General features: G+C 28.8%; 1 protein-coding gene across 1 annotated transcript in view; it reads right to left on the bottom strand.

Moving 5' to 3' along the window:
- The window catches only part of LOC129963781 (serine/threonine-protein kinase dst1-like), a 123,142-nt gene that overhangs the window by 9,119 nt on the left and 94,012 nt on the right, over positions 1-20,011 (bottom strand). Inside the window, exons 2-7 of the mRNA XM_056078339.1 lie at positions 6,310-6,495; positions 5,369-5,533; positions 3,567-3,941; positions 2,864-3,046; positions 2,013-2,182; positions 1,198-1,345 (exon numbers count right to left, since the gene is read on the bottom strand). Coding sequence (XP_055934314.1) covers positions 1,198-1,345; positions 2,013-2,182; positions 2,864-3,046; positions 3,567-3,941; positions 5,369-5,533; positions 6,310-6,495 — 1,227 coding nt within the window. The remainder of the gene's footprint in view (positions 1-1,197; positions 1,346-2,012; positions 2,183-2,863; positions 3,047-3,566; positions 3,942-5,368; positions 5,534-6,309; positions 6,496-20,011) is intronic.

Here is a 20,011-nt window from a genome sequence, read left to right as displayed (position 1 = left end):
AGGAATCAAATCATATTTTACTTGCTTTGGACAGTCATAAAATTAAATATGACAAGTCATGAATTCCACCGATTTCTTACTTTCAATTTATAACACTTCTTTCTCTAGGGAAGCTTAATGGATATGCAACAACAATGCCCCATTTATTACTTTTAATCTCATATGATCATTTAAAAAAAATCTTCTACTGCATTTTAAATAAAAATTATAGAAATCAGAAAAAAATGCCAATATACTGTTGGGGGTTATGCATATGCATGAATATATAAGGGTAGGAGGAAAGAAATAATTTTTGCAGGTTCCAGAGTAGTTTGGAATAAGCCCTGCATATAATGAGCATCTTTTAATATAATGTTATTTCTTTATAAATGCTTGAAAATTCTGACAATCAGCCTTGATGGTTGAAGTTAAAAATTATCAAACTACACTATTTTAATATCGAGATTTTACAATAACAATAATATTATTTTTAACAAGAAGAAACTATTTTTAAAAGTAATGTCACAAAAGGGAGATCTCTACGTAGTCAGTGTGGCTCAGAGGAAAAGCATGCTCTTGCAAAAAACAAGGCCGGGTTTTCTAATACCAGCCAAGTTGTATTACATTAAAAGTTCAATTTCTTGATATTCATTTGTTAATGTTCTAGAAGCTTCTAGAACTTTCTGCATTATTATTCTGTAAAGGTATAAATTCTGAGTTCCACAAGCAATGAGGTCAATTTTTTGTCTGCATGTTATGAGTTGCTTAGAGCTAATAAGTTTGATACAGTGTAACTTTGTAACCTGTATCTAATGATTAGTGGCTTTTGAAAACAAATTTTTATAAAACTGCTGCTAATATTAACAAATGACATAATAAAAAAAAAATTAAATACTTAAAAAAAAAGAACAAATTTTATTGTAGCATTTAACTCTGAACATCAAACCATAAAAAAGAATAAATATGCCATATGTATAAAAGATACAAATGTTTCATTCAATAAATATGTCTTGAATGAAATTTTAAATTTTTTTTATTCCAACAGACTTTACAAAAAAAGGCATTATATATATATATATACATGAATAAATATTAGTTACCCTTTTCATGAACATAAATAACTGGCTTTATTACTGGGATACTAACTAACATACAATGTACTGGTATTGTAAATAATATCTAACTATACAAAATAATTACGACATAAATATTTTTTACCTTGGTATAAATCAGCACAACGACTAGAAACTTCCCACATTATCAAACCTAATGCATAGACATCAGTTTGCTTTAATGAAGATTCACAATCTCGAAGATTTACAGCACCTTCTAGTATCTCTGGAGCCATGTATCTTAATGTTCCAACCTAAATTTATACAAAAGAAAAAAATATAAATTAAAGAATAGTGTCATATTTAAAAAAAATAATGGCATAAGATATAGGGAACAAAATTTTAGTGTTCATTTATCATAATAAAAATAAAATTTTAAAAAATAGGTACACATTTATTTTAAAAAAATTAGTTCATGCTTAAAAAAACTCAATTAACTTTTTATTGAGCTTGAATTCTTCACAGACAATTAGCAAGGTCGCAAAGGAAGGAAATGTAATATATTACTTTTCAGCTACACATGATAGTTTAATTCTGATCCATTTATATGTAATATTTTAAATCATTTCCATTAAAGAGTAAGATATAATTCTCCTAACTTTAGTTCAAATAAATTTTTTTTTTTAAATTCTGCTTTTTTTTTTTTTTTTTTTTTTTGTGCCATTATGAAGTTTGCTGCTTTTAACTATAAGAAGCACTAAAAACTTATTTTTTATGGAACTACTCAATAAAGATTTTAGATATTATATTCCAATATTCTGGTCAAAATTAATGAAAATTAGTCTATTTATGTCACTTTTTTTAAAAATTAGGATTTAAACAAACATTATTGCAATATACAACACAAAAACTTCTTGAAAAAAAATCGAGAAAGAAACTATATAATTTTGTAACATTCTGATTAACTAAACTGTAATATACCTCAGCTAATGATGTTTCTTCTGCTTTTACTTCTTCACCATTTAAAACATATGTGGAACCTGATATCTGAATTGCAAATCCAAAGTCACACAACATACATTGCCCATCATCTTTCATAAGAACATTGCGAGATGACACGTCCCGATGAACAATGCAAGGTTTGCATTTATCTAGAAAATAAATGCATATTATAAATAAATTGTTCAATATCTGAATAATAATTTGATGTAAAATAAAATAAAGGATTTTTTTAAAAATGAAAAGTTTTAATATACAACTTTTAATACCTCAAAAATATTCTATTATTAGGATGATTTTATAACGAGTGAAATTGAGTAGTTACAGTGATATTAATATCCAGTCATCCTCTGATGCATTACAAATGCAACAAATAATTCTTGGCAAAACTCATTATTTTCCCAAATGGCAGGTTTGCTTACAATGAAAAGAATTAAGTGAAGGTTAGAATTGTATAGAATTACAATTCGAATATAAATTTAAAAGCCCAATTTTAGCATATGATTTTTTTTTTTTTTTTTATGTGACATTTGAAAAAGATTACATTTAAAGTCAACGAAAAATGCCATGTATAAAAATAAATGTATAAGATGCGTCATTTATTTTATTACTGAACAAACAGACAGAAAAAAAAAGGGAGGAGGAGTAGATTTTCTCTAACAGATTTGACTATTTCCACCAATTCCATTAAGATTTAAAAATAATTATATAATATCTTAATGCCCTTATAACACATTAATTCAAAATTATTTTAATGCATAATTTAAGTACAATTCTTTTAAATTATGTTTAAGACAAAAAGATAACTGTTAAGTAAAATAAGTAAAATTTACCTCCTTTCTTGAACTCAGAATGCAAATATGCTAAGCCACGTGACACAGACAAGATAATTTTGCAAAGAGAACTCCAGTCCACTGTGTTATCACGCAAATAATCCTGCAAACATCCAGCTGGAGCAAATGATAGAACAAGCATGTACTCAGGTCTTCCATTCTCACCCATTATTTCTTTGGTGCCTAAAACAAAGGAAATGGAACATTAGAAAAACATTTCAACTATTTTAAAATACAATCTGCAAAGAATCATTGTTTAAAATAAAAAAAAATAATAATAAAAAAATTGTGTTAATTTTTGAGAAGAATCTTTTGGCTATTAAATACAAAACACGTTTAAACAAACATTGTTAATAAAGTTTAGTCTCGTTTTATAAAAATTATTACATAGATAAATTTAGTTGAATACTTTTTATAACACTTATTTTGAAATAATTAATTTTTTCTGATTTCAATGGCTACTTTCTCAGACAGTCATTTCTTTTATTTTTATTTGCAAATTCAAATGGTAAAACTATTATAAACATTCCAAATTTATTTTTAAAAATTAAAATCAATTTCAGGAATATTACATTTTTTACAGTTATTTAATTCAGGAAAAGAACTTATCTAATTAAAAAAAATCTCTAAGAAAAATACTTCCAAAATTTAATTATGAAATGAATTTTCCATGCAATATTACATAAAGATTATTTAAACATACCATAGAATCTTGGTAAGTTGTCGTGAACCATGTGGGGGAGGGTATATATGGCTCTTTCATTGAAAAAATGTTGTTGGTCATGAAAGCCATATTTTTTCACTGCTAATATTTGATCCCCTGCATTACCCCGGTATACAGCTCCATAACGTCCCCTAGCAACAACTTCTTGAAGTTTCAAAGTATCAAGATCAATTTCTGCAGCAGAAGGTGGTGGAGCTTCCATCAAGTGAAGTGATTCATTACTTCTTTTTGGTACTGTGCAATGGTTTCGGTAAATGAAATAAACTAATGCAACAAAAACTGCAACTCCCACAATAACAACAAGTACAATGATGTAGGGCATGTAAGGAGGCATCTGTCCAAGAAACTGCTGAGCTATAAAGAAAGAATTATACAGGATTTTATAAAAAACTTAATAACTGACACCAAACACTCAATTTTTTAAAAACTGTTTACTTACTACTTAAATTTAAGCCTTCTTATAATTTTAAAATAAAAATCTCAGAATTCTTATGGTATACTATTAATTTTAACATCATTTTTGTACCATTGTGGGACACAATGGTTATTTAATTTTTCAACAATTTTTTTTATTAAAAGTATTAAATTCAATGCAAAAATAAATGAGCATTCTTTAAATAATTTGCATTATAAGTTAAAAACTAAAATTGGGCTTGCACTATATTTATAATTAATAAATTGTAAAAGTCATTTAATTTCAGTAATGAAAAATTAATTAATGACTTTATTAATTTTAAAGTCATCAATTAATGACTTTAATTAGTATTTAATTAAATTAAAGTCATTAATTAAATTAAATACTACCAGTAAATATCCCATAAACTATGTTTTTTATTAATTCAATTGTGTTTATAAATAATAATAATAGTGATAGTATTTTTTTATTTCACATGTTAATTATATTTATACATTGTTAAATCAAACATAAGATTAACATTTTGTAATTCAATTGTTATAAAATAGTATATACTGATGTTATAAAATAATATATACTTAATACTTCTCCTTATCTGCATCATTATATGATGTTAATATAAAATTATTCCTTTTTTGGGGGAAAAAAGAGAGAGAGACAGAGAGAGAATAAGTACAGTTATCTTTGAAACCTGAAATAAAGTAAACACAACCATTATGATCTTGCCACCTAGGTGAAGTGAAACTGGATTTGAACTACTTTCATAATCAACTGTAATGCAATTTCTTCTATTGGTTAATTTTTAAACTGCATTGCAATAAAGAATTGGCATTTTTAAAGATATTAAGCATTAATTAATACTACATAAAAAGTATATACTAAATAAAATAGTGATCTCTCTGTCTTTCTTTTTAATGAACCTGGCACCATTTTCACCATGAACCTGGTACCATAAATGGTCATATTTGTCCATATTTTTGGACCACAAAGCATTTTCTCTCCCTTCCCTACTAGTTCTAAGCTGAATATAAACAATTGAATAAGACAGGAACAATGAAAAAATATTATGGTATCTTTATTACATTTAGAAATTTAAGAAATTTTTAAGATTTTGAAATTTTACAAGTTAAGAAAATTCAACTAGCCTAAAGCAAAACTTTTTTCAAACATATTTATAGATTTTATTAAAAATCTCATTTTTATAAGTTTTAATAATAAATTCCTCAATGGTTTCATTTCAATGTATACAAATGAATTTTAACCATTTTTAAATATTGTAAAAGTTTCAAAATAAATCATACTAATAAAATTGGAGAAAGTGGAGCTATCTAAATTATATTTAATGAAATTCTAGCAAAAAACAAACCAGGATCATCTGCAGCATATTCTGGAGCAACTTTGGCATCAGTAATATTAGTGTTACAGAAATTCCCTTCACAGCAGCAAAAATGAGTGTTATCTAAAGCTTTTGTTGATCTACTAGGAATACATTCACTTTGTTGGCATTTCTGGTTTGCATCATTCCAACAACCTGTAAGAAGAAAAGGACATTTTTTAAAAAATTAAGAAATATATCAAAATCTTGCAGATAAAAACTGAACAGTACTTTTTAAATATTCCTCCATTTCCCCCTTTCCAAGAGTATGGGGGGGGGAAGTTATCTATTTGGTAAACTACATAAGATTTTTTTTTTTTTTAATAAACAGGTTCATAAAAATTTCATAGAGAATAGCTACTTTATAAATATTAATCATTTTTTATCCTCCAAAATAAAATAAAACATCTTTCAGTGATAAATACCTGTATAAAGAAAAATGAAACACTTCTCTATTTAAAGAACAGTATGTATATGTTTTGGCAGGTTTCTAATACTTTAGTGCCCGAGTTTTAGAAAAATCAGTCACATTATAATTTTGACAAAGACTAGTTTGTACATAGTTTGGGAATATATTGGGTTTAATAGTATTATTAATTTTAATTAAGAGAGCAAGGATTAAATATTAATTGCTTATAAAATGCTTTAACTTTTATTTTTTGGACCTCCTTTCTACGATATTCAATATGTTTCTGTAGACTACACATTTCTAAGAGGAAAATTCTTCTAAAAATGCAAAGTGCTAAAAAATTAATAACTGACTATTATGTGCAATGTAAGGTTATTATTGTTTAGAATTGGCATATGAGAATGGAGCTTAACACCATTATTATGACACTAACTGATGAATACATAGATTAACACAAATTATAAATGGTTATAATAATTAAATAAATTTTATAGTATTTTTAAGGATAGGGACAGAAACTTACCTTGGCTTATAATTGTTATGCTTTTATTTTTGGGATCTTCCTGCCATAATATGTAGCATGAATCTGTAGGCTTTGAACATCTTTCTGTGGTATTACCATCTAGCAAGCTTCCAACTGTTACATTAATTTGTTTAATTATAGGAGTTTTCAGATAAAAACAAAGAGGATGGCTTTCATCATGAGATTCTGAAAATAAATGAAAATGACAAAATTATTTTTATGCTTTGTTGAAAAAGACTTTCACACAAATTAACAAGACTTATATAAGGAAACCACAATAAATCCAACTCAAATCAAATCTAAATTACAATTTTTTTTAAAGATCTCATTTTGATCAAATCATTTACTGTGGTTAAACAATCCTAAAATGTGGAAAGTTTATTTACAAATAAAATATTTTTACAAATGTAGGACAAAAGAAGGTACAAAATTACTTACCATGAAATAAATCTGCATTATACTGAATTTATACCACTTACATACACATTTATTTAGTAGTAAATTGCTAAGTTATGTTCGAATAAAGTAAGTATTTGAAATAAATTACTTTGCTGACAATTTTTCACTTAATTGGAATATAGTAATAATTAGATTTGTTTTTCATTGGAATTTTGAAATTGTAAATCTGGTAAACCCTGCATTCTCTTTTAAGTTGCATTTACATAATAAGGAGAAATAAAAAATATTGTTTAAGTAAACCACTAAAAACATCCAAAATATTACGACAGGCAGAAATGAATTCCAAAACATATTTTAAATTTATTGAGAAAAATCATAATATTGGGCAATGATGCATATCATGACATTAAATTGAGTTTGAGATTTAAAATTTATACTAATCAACATACACAAAATTTTCTTCTTATAGAATACATATAACATATTCCACGCTTTGTTCTATATCACGCTGTAGCACATCAAACATTTACTTTCTAAATATTGGGTTATTAAACAAATAGAAGGAGAATCAAAAAGTTTTTTTTCAAGAGTTTGTTCCCAAATTATTCTCTTTTCTTTCTAGGTAGACTTTAAAACGATACCTCCAATAAACTTCCTTCTGGGAATTATCGTCACCCGAAAAGCAACTTTATATTATATATATATATATATATATATATATATATATATATATATATATATATATATATATATATATATATATATATATATATAAACACCGAAACATTGCATTTCAGATTCCCGCATTTAGGAATTGTAAGTCACCAACCCACTCTTTTCCGTTAGATTCTGACGTACCATCAATGAAGTAAGACGTATAACTCATCATATGTTAAAAAAGGAATGAAGGAAAAAAACTCTTTTCCGGTAAGATGAGAAAAATGCTGAATGAAAAGGGCTTGCGTAAGAGCACAAAACCGCCTAAATCGGATGGCGTCATAATGGTGGGGAAAAGTTTCAAAGAAATGTCCAGTTAACTTCCTTCCGCTGCCCAAGACAATTCACTAAAAAAGCGTTCGCGATTATACAAACTTCACCATTAAATCTACACAAAACATATCCATAAATGTTCCTTACGAAATAAAACAAAATTATTAAAGAACAGAATGCATTCAGAGACAGCATTCGTTAGAAGATAATCGATTCGCTAACTGTTGGGAAAATTCGATTAATTCGTTCTAGAATTCCAATTGAGTATCGTTCATGGAAAAAGAAATACTAAAATTCAGAATAAAAAACTATGTAGTACAATATATGTTATGGATACAATTGTCAGAATCTCGCTCCTAAAGCTATTCCCAAGAGTTGAAAAATTCGTACTTTACACTTCCTTTCTGTTTTCATCTATTTACTAGGCGAATTCGAATCTATACCCGATAACCCTTGCATTTCACTTTTCCTTGTATAACTCTACTTCTGTGGTACCAACGGACGAGAATAAAATAAGATTCTACAATCTAGTAAAAGTCGTCAACTAGTCAGTAATGGCGGATTTCCAAAGGCAGTTGCCTAGGGCCGCTAAGCTGAGAAGGAATCGATTTAAGACTATTCCCCCCCCCCACATAAATAGGTCAGTAAAAAATTAAAATTCTATGAATGATAAAATATTAGGATCATATTAACATTTCATCAAGCACAATAAATTAAGGTCCTATCAATTTCATGACGTTCACTTAGTTATCAGACTATGAAATGGAGCATCTGCTTTAATAATACTGTGTACAAATGTGAATGTCGGGGAAATCTGGAGTTCTGCTAGATAAGTAAAAACAAATACATATTTTCAAATTTAAATGAAATAAAAAAAATATTAATCTGAAATAAATCAAAGGCCCCAAAATATTTAAATCCAGTAGTGTTGTCACTTCTTGTATTTATTTCTAAAGATGAGAATACATAAAATAGGATAAATAATTACTCCATGGAATGAGTAATATTATTATTAGCCCTTATATTTAAAAAGTTTATTTTTCTATTTGTTCGAAAGCGAGCCAAAAAAAATCTAATGCATAAAAAAAAAGTGACTAAATGCTAGTAAAATAGCAATAAATCACCAGTAAACTCCAATATTCCACGTTCTGATAGACATTTTGAAAACATTGTTTTCAAACGAGCAACAATTTTCAGAATCATTTCTTACGCAAAATAAATCGAGAAGAAGACAATTTTAAGGCTAATTTTCTTATTATATTTCAAATTTATTTATGAAAACATCAACTTTGAAGTTCAAAAATAACTATAACGCAAACATATCTGCAAGCTTTCCAATAAAAGTTCAGACCAATCTTATCCAAAAACTATAAATATTAAAAACCAGCTAACATGTTAAATAGTAATATACTTGATGAATAAATATCAATAGCATGGATAGGAATTACCAAGGAATAACTGAACAATTATATTGCATTATGAAATCATACATGCTTCAAAGATTACGTTTAAATGCTACATTTGCCTTAAATTATTATTTTAGCTATAATAAAATTTCATGTTGCTCTATTTTTATAGCTAACTGCAGTTAACTCACTATAAATAATTTTATTACGGTGTTGAAAATAGCCGTATTCACAAAGAGCATCATTTGTACGTTATTTCAACAGTCACAATTCATTCGTAACAATGGTAATAATAAAGTATTTTATTTATACGACACAGTGCTTCGGTTATACATTGTTTTTAATGTAGAAAAAAGATTAGAATCTCTAGAGAACAGAGATAATGTTTGGGGAATATATAACTTGTCATACCATGACTTCAAAATTAATTGATGAATTAATAGAAGACAATTTAACTGGTGCTCAAGTGCACACAGGGATAAAGAAAGAATATATATATATATAAACTTCCTTTAAAGACGTAAAGATTTCATGAAAAAATATTCAATGAATTTTATTCGATTCATAACGCTATTTTTAATACTTACAGGCCATTAGGATGTTAAGTGATGATTAAATATTTTTAAATACACGTTTATCTGCATGTAAGTAAAATGTATAAACTATGAAAGTCTAAATTTGGAACTTTATTTTTGTTTTAAATACTATAACGAAATAACTAGCACTATTTTTTAAAACTTTTGTTACATTAAAATGAATTGTTGTTCCTAAAAAATTTCGATTATACGTCATTTTATGCCAGTTCTTTGAAAGACGTATAAGTGGAGTTTTAAGCTACATAAACAAATGGTTAGTAATGAATGACATATGGAGGAGAATATCAATGGAATATGATTATTTTTCGTCCAATCTGTTCACGAAAGAGTTGAAAGAACTTATTATTAACATCACAAAAGTTTCAAAAATGAAAAGATCAGAAATGTTTCAGTTCCAATCAATGACGTTAATAGCACTGAACAGAGAAGTTAACAAGCATAACAACTGGCTTAATTGGGAGTTGAATAACGAGTTAAAATCTACAATCCGTACGAGCTGTCATTATTTTTGTTAATGTTGCTTTTGTTTTGTATACACTGTTTCTTCTTTTAACAGCCATATCCCTCAGTTACGTGATGTTGAACGTTTGCGTCTTGTGAATTGCTGCGGTTTTTTTTTTTTTTTTTTTTTTGAAAACGTTTTTTTACTTCCTCGTATATGTAGTACAGAGAAAGTATAGTAATCGTCAAAAAATTCGAACTCCAGATTTTGATGAGCCTCCACGTTTTCGACCTCTTTGAATTCAAAAACACATTTTTGTAAAAATGTCCGTCTGTCTGTCTGTGACAAAAATAATTCAAAAACTATTTCAGGGAGATGGTTGAAATTTGGTATATGGTCTTTACCCAAAATATGCTGATTTCTATGAAATTTACAGTAAAATCTGTTCAGAGAAAGTCCGTCTGTCCGGTAGTTCGAATATAAGTTAACACGATAAGTACAAAACGAAAAGGGGCTAGAGAAATAAAATTCAGTACATAGAGTACTGAATCATTCAGTACATTCAGTACATATATAGATTCAACATCTATAGTGTAGACACATCAAATTTTGAGCCAAACCTAATAAGGGGTTGACCGTCTGTCGGTCTGTATTTTTAAAAACATGTAAAAGTGGTAACTCAAAAACGCAATGACTTAAATATATCAAATTTAGTATGAAATTTTGTGTCATTTTTTTAAAAAAATTGCTTGACAAAAATGCGTCTAAAATACAAATTCTGCTTTCGGATACTATTAACAGTATGCCAGGGATTAATCACCAAAAAAAAAAAAAAAAAAAAACTCGTTAAAGATGCCACGATAGATTCAGTAAAAAGCTAAATACACGCCAGAGTTGGACGACAATGCCATATAAAGCGTTCTCTGAGATAACACTTTTATACGCAAGAAAATTTTGAGGAGACCCCTCCTACTGGTTTTAACTGCTTTTATAGTATTGGCAAAATTAATCAGCAGAAAAATTCACTAGGAAGTCGTCGGAAATAAACTTATGTTATAGAATAAAACAGTTTAAAGGCTTTTTAATGTGCGTAATCATTATATATAACATAAGAAATGTCTTATAAACCCACACAGGAACTGATTACTTTATAAAATAACTGAAGTGACAATGCGCACATTATTCATGATTTTTTTTAATGCGAAACTGACTAAGGGAAATGGAAACAGTTTTCTTATCTGCTGCACCAGTATTTATTCAATACATCAACAAGAACTTAATAACAAGGTTAATAACTACATCAGAAAACGTATTATGGCTATGTAATTTTACCGAAAAAGAAATAAAACCTAGTTTCCAATAATGGAAAGGAATGAAGTGTAAGTATATTGATGGAAAGAAAGGATTCGGGTCTTTCATCTGTACGCAGCGAAATTCAATAAAGCCTGGATAAGTCAGAAAACAGAGGACAGGAGACCGAACTTATTTCCCAGAAGTTAATGCCGTTTTTTCGTTGATTAAAGAAGAGGGGGAAATGGAGGGTGCCAAATGATACCTGGATGCACCAGAAACACGAAAAGAGCGATTTCTGCCGCCCAGAGAAATTGCAATCCATTAGCGAACTCGATACTAATTCGGTCACAGACTCATTCAGTATTGACGAGTTTCAGAAGGTTTGTAGCCCAACCGACGAAGAAAAAGATTTTACAAAGATTCCAGGAAATCTTTGCTCTCGAAAAAGCATGCTTTATCTAATCAGTAGTGCTCAAAACCGAGGCCACCCAAAGAGAAAAAAGAAGGAAGTTTTAACGAATGTGGTTAAAGGGCCAAGAATAATAAACAAGAAATTAAAAAGAGTTAGTTGACAAAAATGACGATTATGCAATTTGCAGATTGAGATACTATCTGCATATCAATGATTGAAACACTGTTTCAAAAGTTGAAAGAGAGAACTTCACACGACGCCAACAGTATGAGCAACTCAATAATTTGAGCTATTTTCCAATTGTGTTCATTATTATATATTTGAAATATTCACCAAAGCGTAACCAAGTCACATTTTCAGTTCTAAAATTACGATAATAAGCCACTAATCTAAAAAAAAAATCAAACCATTTTCATTGTTTCATGAAATATTTCATCGTACGATTTTTTCCATTGTTGAAAACTGGGAAAAAAAGACCCTGTTTAATATCTGTGTAGTTTAAAAACGAATAAAAAAAGTTACAATAACAAGAAAGTAAGAAGACAGATGAACCGGACATTATCGTTTTCAATAATGTTAAGAAACTAGTCTCCATTATAAAGATTCACATGCACAATACACATAAGTAAAACAATTAAAGAAACATGGCTTTTATGTGTTGGTCATCCCCACGACGCCTCACTTACCCGAAAAGGTGAAGACCTTAAAGGGCTTTAAAGTCTGTCAATCTGACGGAATGATGGACATGAAGATTATATTTAAACGATTTACCTGAAATAATAATGAAACCAATAACCTTGGCGAACCAGCTAGTTGTCGAAGGAGGTTAGTAATAAAGATGTGTGTGTGTGTGTGAGTGTTTTCGTTATGGTGTTCTGTATGCTGACCATTTAACCTAAAACGCCAAATTTGGCATGTATATACCTAGGACGTTAAAAATGTGTACCTAGGATTTTTTTTTTAAATTTAATCAATTAAAATTAACGACATTTTGGCGTTCTCCACTGATATTTTCCAAAAATATTACACTACAAAAATCATTTTTACTTCCTCGCACACGAAATATAAAGATATATATCCCGTGTAGAAGTATTGTAATCATTTTTGAAAAATGTCCGACTGTCTGTGACAAAGATAATTTTAAAACGCCTTTGAGATAGGCGGGTGAAGTTTGGAATAGGGTCATTACACCAAATTTGCAGATTTCTATCATATTTTGAGCGAAATCCATTCATAGAAAGTCTGTCTATTCGGAATTCGAAGTTAACATGATGATTACAAAACGAAGCGAGCTCAATATACGTGTATATGATAAAATTCGATACATGTATTCAACATCTATTAAGGTGTATGTACACACTTGAAACTTCGAAAATCGTTCAAAATATCGAACATTTTTTTTATTGCTTAATAATGTTCTCTGATCTATAGCTTTCAAACGATACCAAGATGTTGTCACTATTCGAAATATTTCTCGGGTTATAATTATTTTTCTTGAGGCGCTTTCATTAAAAACTCTAGTTACGGTGTTTTTAAAACTCATTTTATGAAGAATGATATTTTTCCACTATGTTGCTTCATTCAAACAATCATAACTTAACAAGAAATAAACCAAATACAGTTATTTATAAATCCAAATAATCTGTATGAAATAGCGGATGTTTTGTGTCTCAATCAAAGTTATGTTTATAGAAATAAATTTTTAATAGCTGTTTAAAAGTTAAAATGACAGAAAAAACTCGTTTTTTTCTATTTATTGTTGATGAAAAAATTGTTTAAAAAACTATACATTTTTATAACTTGATTGAGGCAGACAACATGAAGACTAATATTAGGCATCATTTCCAACTAGAATTGTGTGTTTGTACAAATTAGAATTTAAGGTATCATGTTTCAAAAAATAAGCTAATTAGCTCATTAAATATTATTTAATTAATTAATAATTAGTGTCATATGGTTTTTCTCACTGACATGAGTTTAAACATTTATTAATAACCTACTGTGAAAAAACTGGATTTTTGAAGTTAAAATTTTAAAAAAAAATCTTCAAGTGTGTACGTACACCTTAATGCCTTTCAAAATTTGAGTCAAATCCAAACAAAAGAGTTGACCGTCTATCTATCAGTACTTTAAGAAACATGTAAACGCGAAACTTAAAAACGCAATGACTAAAATAGATCAAAATTGGTATGGAATTTCGTGACTACAATGGTAGTCCTGTGTCAGATTTAGATTTCAATCAGTAGGTAAAAATGTGTTTAAAACACAAATTTAATTTTCGGATACTAATAACAGCATGCCACAGATTGATCGCAAAAAACTCGCCAGGGATCATATGATAGAGTAAGTAAAAATGCCAAATTCCCACCAAAGATTACTATTTTGTAACTATTGTATGTCAACACCATACAAGGCGTTCTGATTACATTAAATAATTGCAATCAGTAATAAATAAATTTAATAATAAGATGACATTAAATAAAAATAAGGGAGAATTTTTTTTAATTCCCATTTCTATATTTTATTTAAAATGTTCATAAGATACCGATCCTTGCACTTACTGCCCATCAAGACTAAGGACGTTATATGAGAAATATTCAAATTGCCAGACATAAGGAAGCAGTGCTTCTATCAGAAAAAATATATGATACAGAACGATCTAAAAGTAAAAAGTTAAGTGCGTATCATCATAATTTCCTTCACCATGGATGATTTATTAATAAAAGGGCAAGCTTTTAATTACATACACAAATTAATTTCTTTCATGCGACTGGAATTTTCAACCGAGGTTAGCAGCACAGAGCAGACTAAACATCAGATCCTTGCACATAAAATTAGTTTGATACTAAAATAAATAAATTGAACTATTGAATATTAAATTAACTGCTCTAAATATTTCAATGCACTTTTTCGCGAGTTGCAGCTATATGATGAATTTAACGAGTAGCTGATAAGATCTTTTTTTTTCAGCTGCTGAACAAATAAAATACATACGAAGACTGAAGAGTTTATTTTATGATCTGGTATATCGACAGAAAATTTGAAACTGACACACTCGTTTAAACATTCAGAAATGAATTATGCATGAAAAGATGTCTCCTATGTTCTCCGAGTAAAATAGTCATAAAATCTTAATTTTTACAGTTAACCGCATTTACTTCCCCAGTAGCGCCAATTGCGTTTTTTTGCGATTGCCTACTGAATATTTAAAGACCAATTTATTGTGATAATGCAACATTGTTTCAACTGAAGTAATAAAATGTATCAATACTTTACATTTCAAGCTTTTACTGAGTTTAAAGAATGATGGGCAAAATTCATTAAGCCCAGTAAAAATAGATACAACAAAGGAGACGCATAATATTTTGTGGCAGTAACTTTGAATTAATAATTGATGCAATTACAAGGACAAGCCGTCTTCTTAATTGCGACTATTTTGCATAGCCATCGTCTTGTGCTTCTAGATTATCGGAGGATGGGGGGGGGGCTTCAAAATATATTCGATTTTAATCGTAGTGCTAAGTCGACTGTAAATTTAAGACACTGAGCACGTGAAGAATTGAAATTTTTCTCCCATGTCGCCTCATATCGTCAAAAATTCGTCCCTGCACATATCTATAATAACAACATTAAAAAGCATCGAGGTAATTATGTATTTGCTCTGTTTTATGTCGTCACCACTGTTAAAGTAATATAATTTTCCTTTTTGGATAAAAACTCTACAGTAATTGTCATTATTAGAAATCAAGAGAAATTAAAACTCAATATTGAAAGTGCATACAAACACTGAGAGGATTAGTGATAAATTTTTTCCCTATGTAATACGATGTTAATTGCAGTATAATATAAAGTGACAGAATCAATTATCTGTCCCCCCCTTTTTTTTTTTTTTTCACTACAAATGTAACAACGATTACGCACTCATCTCTCTCTCTCTCTCTATATATATATATATATATATATATATATATATATATATATATATATATATATATATATATATATACACACACACTTCAGTTTATACTGCGTTCCGTCGCACTGGCCTCCCCCCCCCCCCAACTCTTCTTCTTCAAGATGAGAAATAAAACAATGTTTGAATAAAACACGAACATGCCTTGCTTTTATTTAGGGTACATAATTTGAAAAAATATATATATAATACATTCGTAAGAAGAGTCATATTTCATTAGATTATTTTCTAATCAATCAATTTAAAACGCGTTAAATATTTGATATTGGTAATAAGAATTTTCCAATGTGCACGTGTTGCATTGTGATTCATTAAATACAGATGATGATTTTCCCTAAACATTTTTTCAACAACATCGTTTTTTTGCCCCCTGCGCAATTATCTGAAAAACCTAACCTTATCTAAGTGATAGTCAAAAAACTACAAAGACGTGTGTGTATATTATATATATATATATATATATATATATATATATATATATATATATATATATATTGCGTGTGAGTGAGAGAGAGAGAGAGGGGGGGGGGCATATATCGAACTTATATAGTTTAAGAAAGGAATTTGTCGACTCAAAGAGTTTTGATTTTGGTGGGTAAAGAAATAACAAACGCAACCCTGAACTTAAATTACAGTGGAGCCGGAGTTGGGGTGATCAAATTATTTTTAAAAGGTTAATTAATTTTTTATTTATGTAATAGGAATCATAATCAAAATCACGAAGAGTAACCTTCCCGCCCTTTATATATATTTAAAAAGCCTATTCTCAGAATCAAACAAAATCAATAAAATGGGGGGGGGAAAAAAGATACATCAAAACAAACTCCTTTTTATTCAGGGCGCTTCTTAAGCAGCTTCAAATTTATTGAAACAAAATATGAAAGAAAAATATCGATTTGCAGCAGATTGAATGGCATATATAAATACGACGTTTCAAAACTTCCGAATAAAATTATTGCCGGAAAAATTTTACAATGGCATTCGAAATTTAAGTACTAAATGGATAGATCATTGTAACCACAAAAAAGTGAAATATCTGCAGTTTTAGTAACAATTTACATAAAAATGCCATTTTTTTCGGTTTAAATTACATTGAACACATACGTACTATGTTTTAAGTTACTTCCTTATTTATCCTTAATTACAATACAGTAAACTACCGACATATAATGTATTTTTCGCGAGGAATTTTGTTTTCATTTTTGTCAAAGAATCAATATCTGAAAAAGAATTTGCAATATAATCAAATCTGAGAAAATCCGATTGAAAGCAATAGAAACGTGACAGCGCAAATTTATGGCTCATTTCCAATGCACTATAGTAGTCAAGATTGCTATTATGATATAGCCATATCAAAATACATATTATATATATATTTCTAGTTAAAAGAATTTGCCATGGAGCATATTAATATCAATCAATTTACAAGTATCCTTCCTTTTTTCTTATGTTATATCTTATCACATTAGAAAATGCTATTCTTACGGGTAAACAAACAAAAGCGTAGCCGGGATTTATATCATCATTTAAACAGAATACAATATATTTAAGTATTATAATTTCAAACTTAATTCCTCGACCAATGGACTTACTTTACTTCCTAATTAGGTGACACGCCCTATTTGGAACATTTTTTTTTTTATTATTTTAATACCTATAATAATATAAGTGCTTTTGAGATATTTAAGTGTTTTTGCATTTTAAATTACTTTCTACTTGCATCTATTTGCAATTTTAAAATTCAGTAATTCGATGCTCGAGTTAGATACGTCGTTGTATACCAAAGAATTAATAACAGTTCGGTTCAAAGGAATTTAAGTTTTATACAAAATGTCCCCCTGGAGTGGTGTGGAAGTTTGGAGAAGGAAGGGGTGCCAGCTCAGGTATCGTCCTCGTTATCTGACCGAGGTTCAAAATTAGGAGGTCAATTCCCAAAATAGCCCTGGTGTGTCTTTAAAACGGGAAGTTAATATAACTAAACTAAACAAGTTTTATACACAAACTTTAACAATCATACTTAAACCTGCCTTTCTTGATTAACCGCCCGACCTTTCACTTTCTGCAGTTAAGAATTGGTTTACAAAAACAAAGGTTAAATGAATTTCAAATTCTCGCGATAAATTAAGTTTTTTCAATACTTTTCAAATTTAAATCAATTAATAAAAGTAAAAAAGACCGTATAAATTTCTATTTAAGAAACAGATATCTTTTCAATTAAATCAGGAAAACGACAAAGCATCCGATACAAGATTAAAACGTAAATTAATGCTTCTTAGTCGTGTGAGGTGGAAAAATACAAATTTGCAGCCACTGCAAATTTTAAAAATTTTATACTGATTAATTAAAATCCCTCTTGAAATGAAAGACATTTCTAAACATCTAAAATCAATTCGTACTGAGTTTCCCTTAAAGTGCCTAAAAAGAAAATTTTTACCATCCTAGAATGAATTAATGTTTTTAAGACGTTTCGGATGACACCAAGTGGGCTCCGGATGGTTCGTCAACCAAGACAAACACCATTAATCTTAACCCACCCGGCTTTGTTTTCATGCTGCCAGAAATCAAGACACCCACATGACATTTCTTTTCACGCTAGAATGGAATCCGAGACCGCAGCAACCCTTCCCAAGAATGTTTTAAAACTTCTCCCTTTTCTCTGAAACAGATTTAAACATTTCCCAAGAATGCAATTTTTTTAAAAAAATGCTAATGATTTACCGCAGAACAGATGTGATGAGAAAAGAAATGCAAATGATAAAAATTAACAGTGATAAAAATTTTGAAGATATATCCTATAGATGCAAAATTATTTTATGATTTCGCATTACATTCATTGTTTTGTAGAGGGGCGAGACTCTTTATAACTTCATTATGAGATAGATGAAAATAATAGGCGAGTTTCAGGAACAGTTATTTAATTATTTTCTAAGTTCCACATTTCACAAGACAAAACAAACACAAACACGAACACGAAAATACACGGCACTCACTTAGAATACAATCTAATAATGACCCCCAAGAAGGGTCGTGAAAGATATACCTTGATGTTAGTAAGGCGGCGCCATCTGTTGTATCAAAAGAGAAGGTAGAAGAGTTATGTAACTGCTACAGTTTTATAAATAAACAATATAATTTCGAATGAAATTTCGTTCCAACCAGAGACTTACGCCTAATGTATCCTAGCTATAGCCTTGAAGGTACATGCATATCCTCCAACATTGGTTACCACGTCATCAGTAATACTTCATACAGATATATTACATTTAATATACTATCAACAAATGATTGAAGAATAGATATTTCCAAAGAATTAATCAAAAATATTTGTAACATTATTCAGAATTATATAATAGACGTTTATTGTTGACTAAATATATAAATAAGTGAAATAATTTAAAAAAAAAAAACACAGCACAAATTTGTTGATCAAATAAATTATCTGCTAGACATTTATAATTCTTTTTCATTAAATAGCAATCAGTTTTGCTTTTCTAAATCAGCACTTCTTAGTTGAACAAGCTCCAATATATATATTTTCGTTATGATGAAGGACTCCAGAATTTTTGTATTCATGTTGGAACAAGATTCCATTTGATTTTTCAAATTATGCTAAAAATTCTTTCACTACAGGATTGCTATGAACGAGGATTCGGATATTTTCAATGCTTTTTGTAGTTTTTCACTACATATCCATAATTCCGTAGTTTCCACCTAATTTCCGTAGTAACTAAGGAAATTCCGTACTGTTAGAGGGTATAGACATGTTTCAAATACCGTATATACTAATTTATATTCTTTTCAAAGTTGGGGTGGTGGTGGGGACTTATACATGGATAGCTCAAAAACATTTTTTTCATCGCCTTATAAATATTTTATAAAAAAATATCCGTTTATAACATTGCACGAATTTGATAAATACACTAAATATACAAATAAAATGAAATAAAAATAAACGAAATAATAAATAATGGAGGGGGGAAACCAAAGACCAAAATACGCAGCATAATTTCATATGACCAAAGATTCAGTAAATTTTACTATCTAAAAAAATCTAATATTTTCTATATTGATTTCTAATTTATTTTACACTGCCAGGCAGAATATTGAGATAGGTAATCGGCTTGGTTGCTTGAAATCATACACTATACTAATTATATCTTCTGTACAATTCAAACAGCTTTCTTAAGTGTT

This window comes from Argiope bruennichi, chromosome 1, assembly GCF_947563725.1.
Source record: "Argiope bruennichi chromosome 1, qqArgBrue1.1, whole genome shotgun sequence".
NCBI classification, from domain to species: Eukaryota; Metazoa; Arthropoda; class Arachnida; order Araneae; family Araneidae; genus Argiope; species Argiope bruennichi.
Note: the sequence above shows the minus strand (reverse complement) of the source record. Positions and strands in the feature narration are given on the sequence as shown.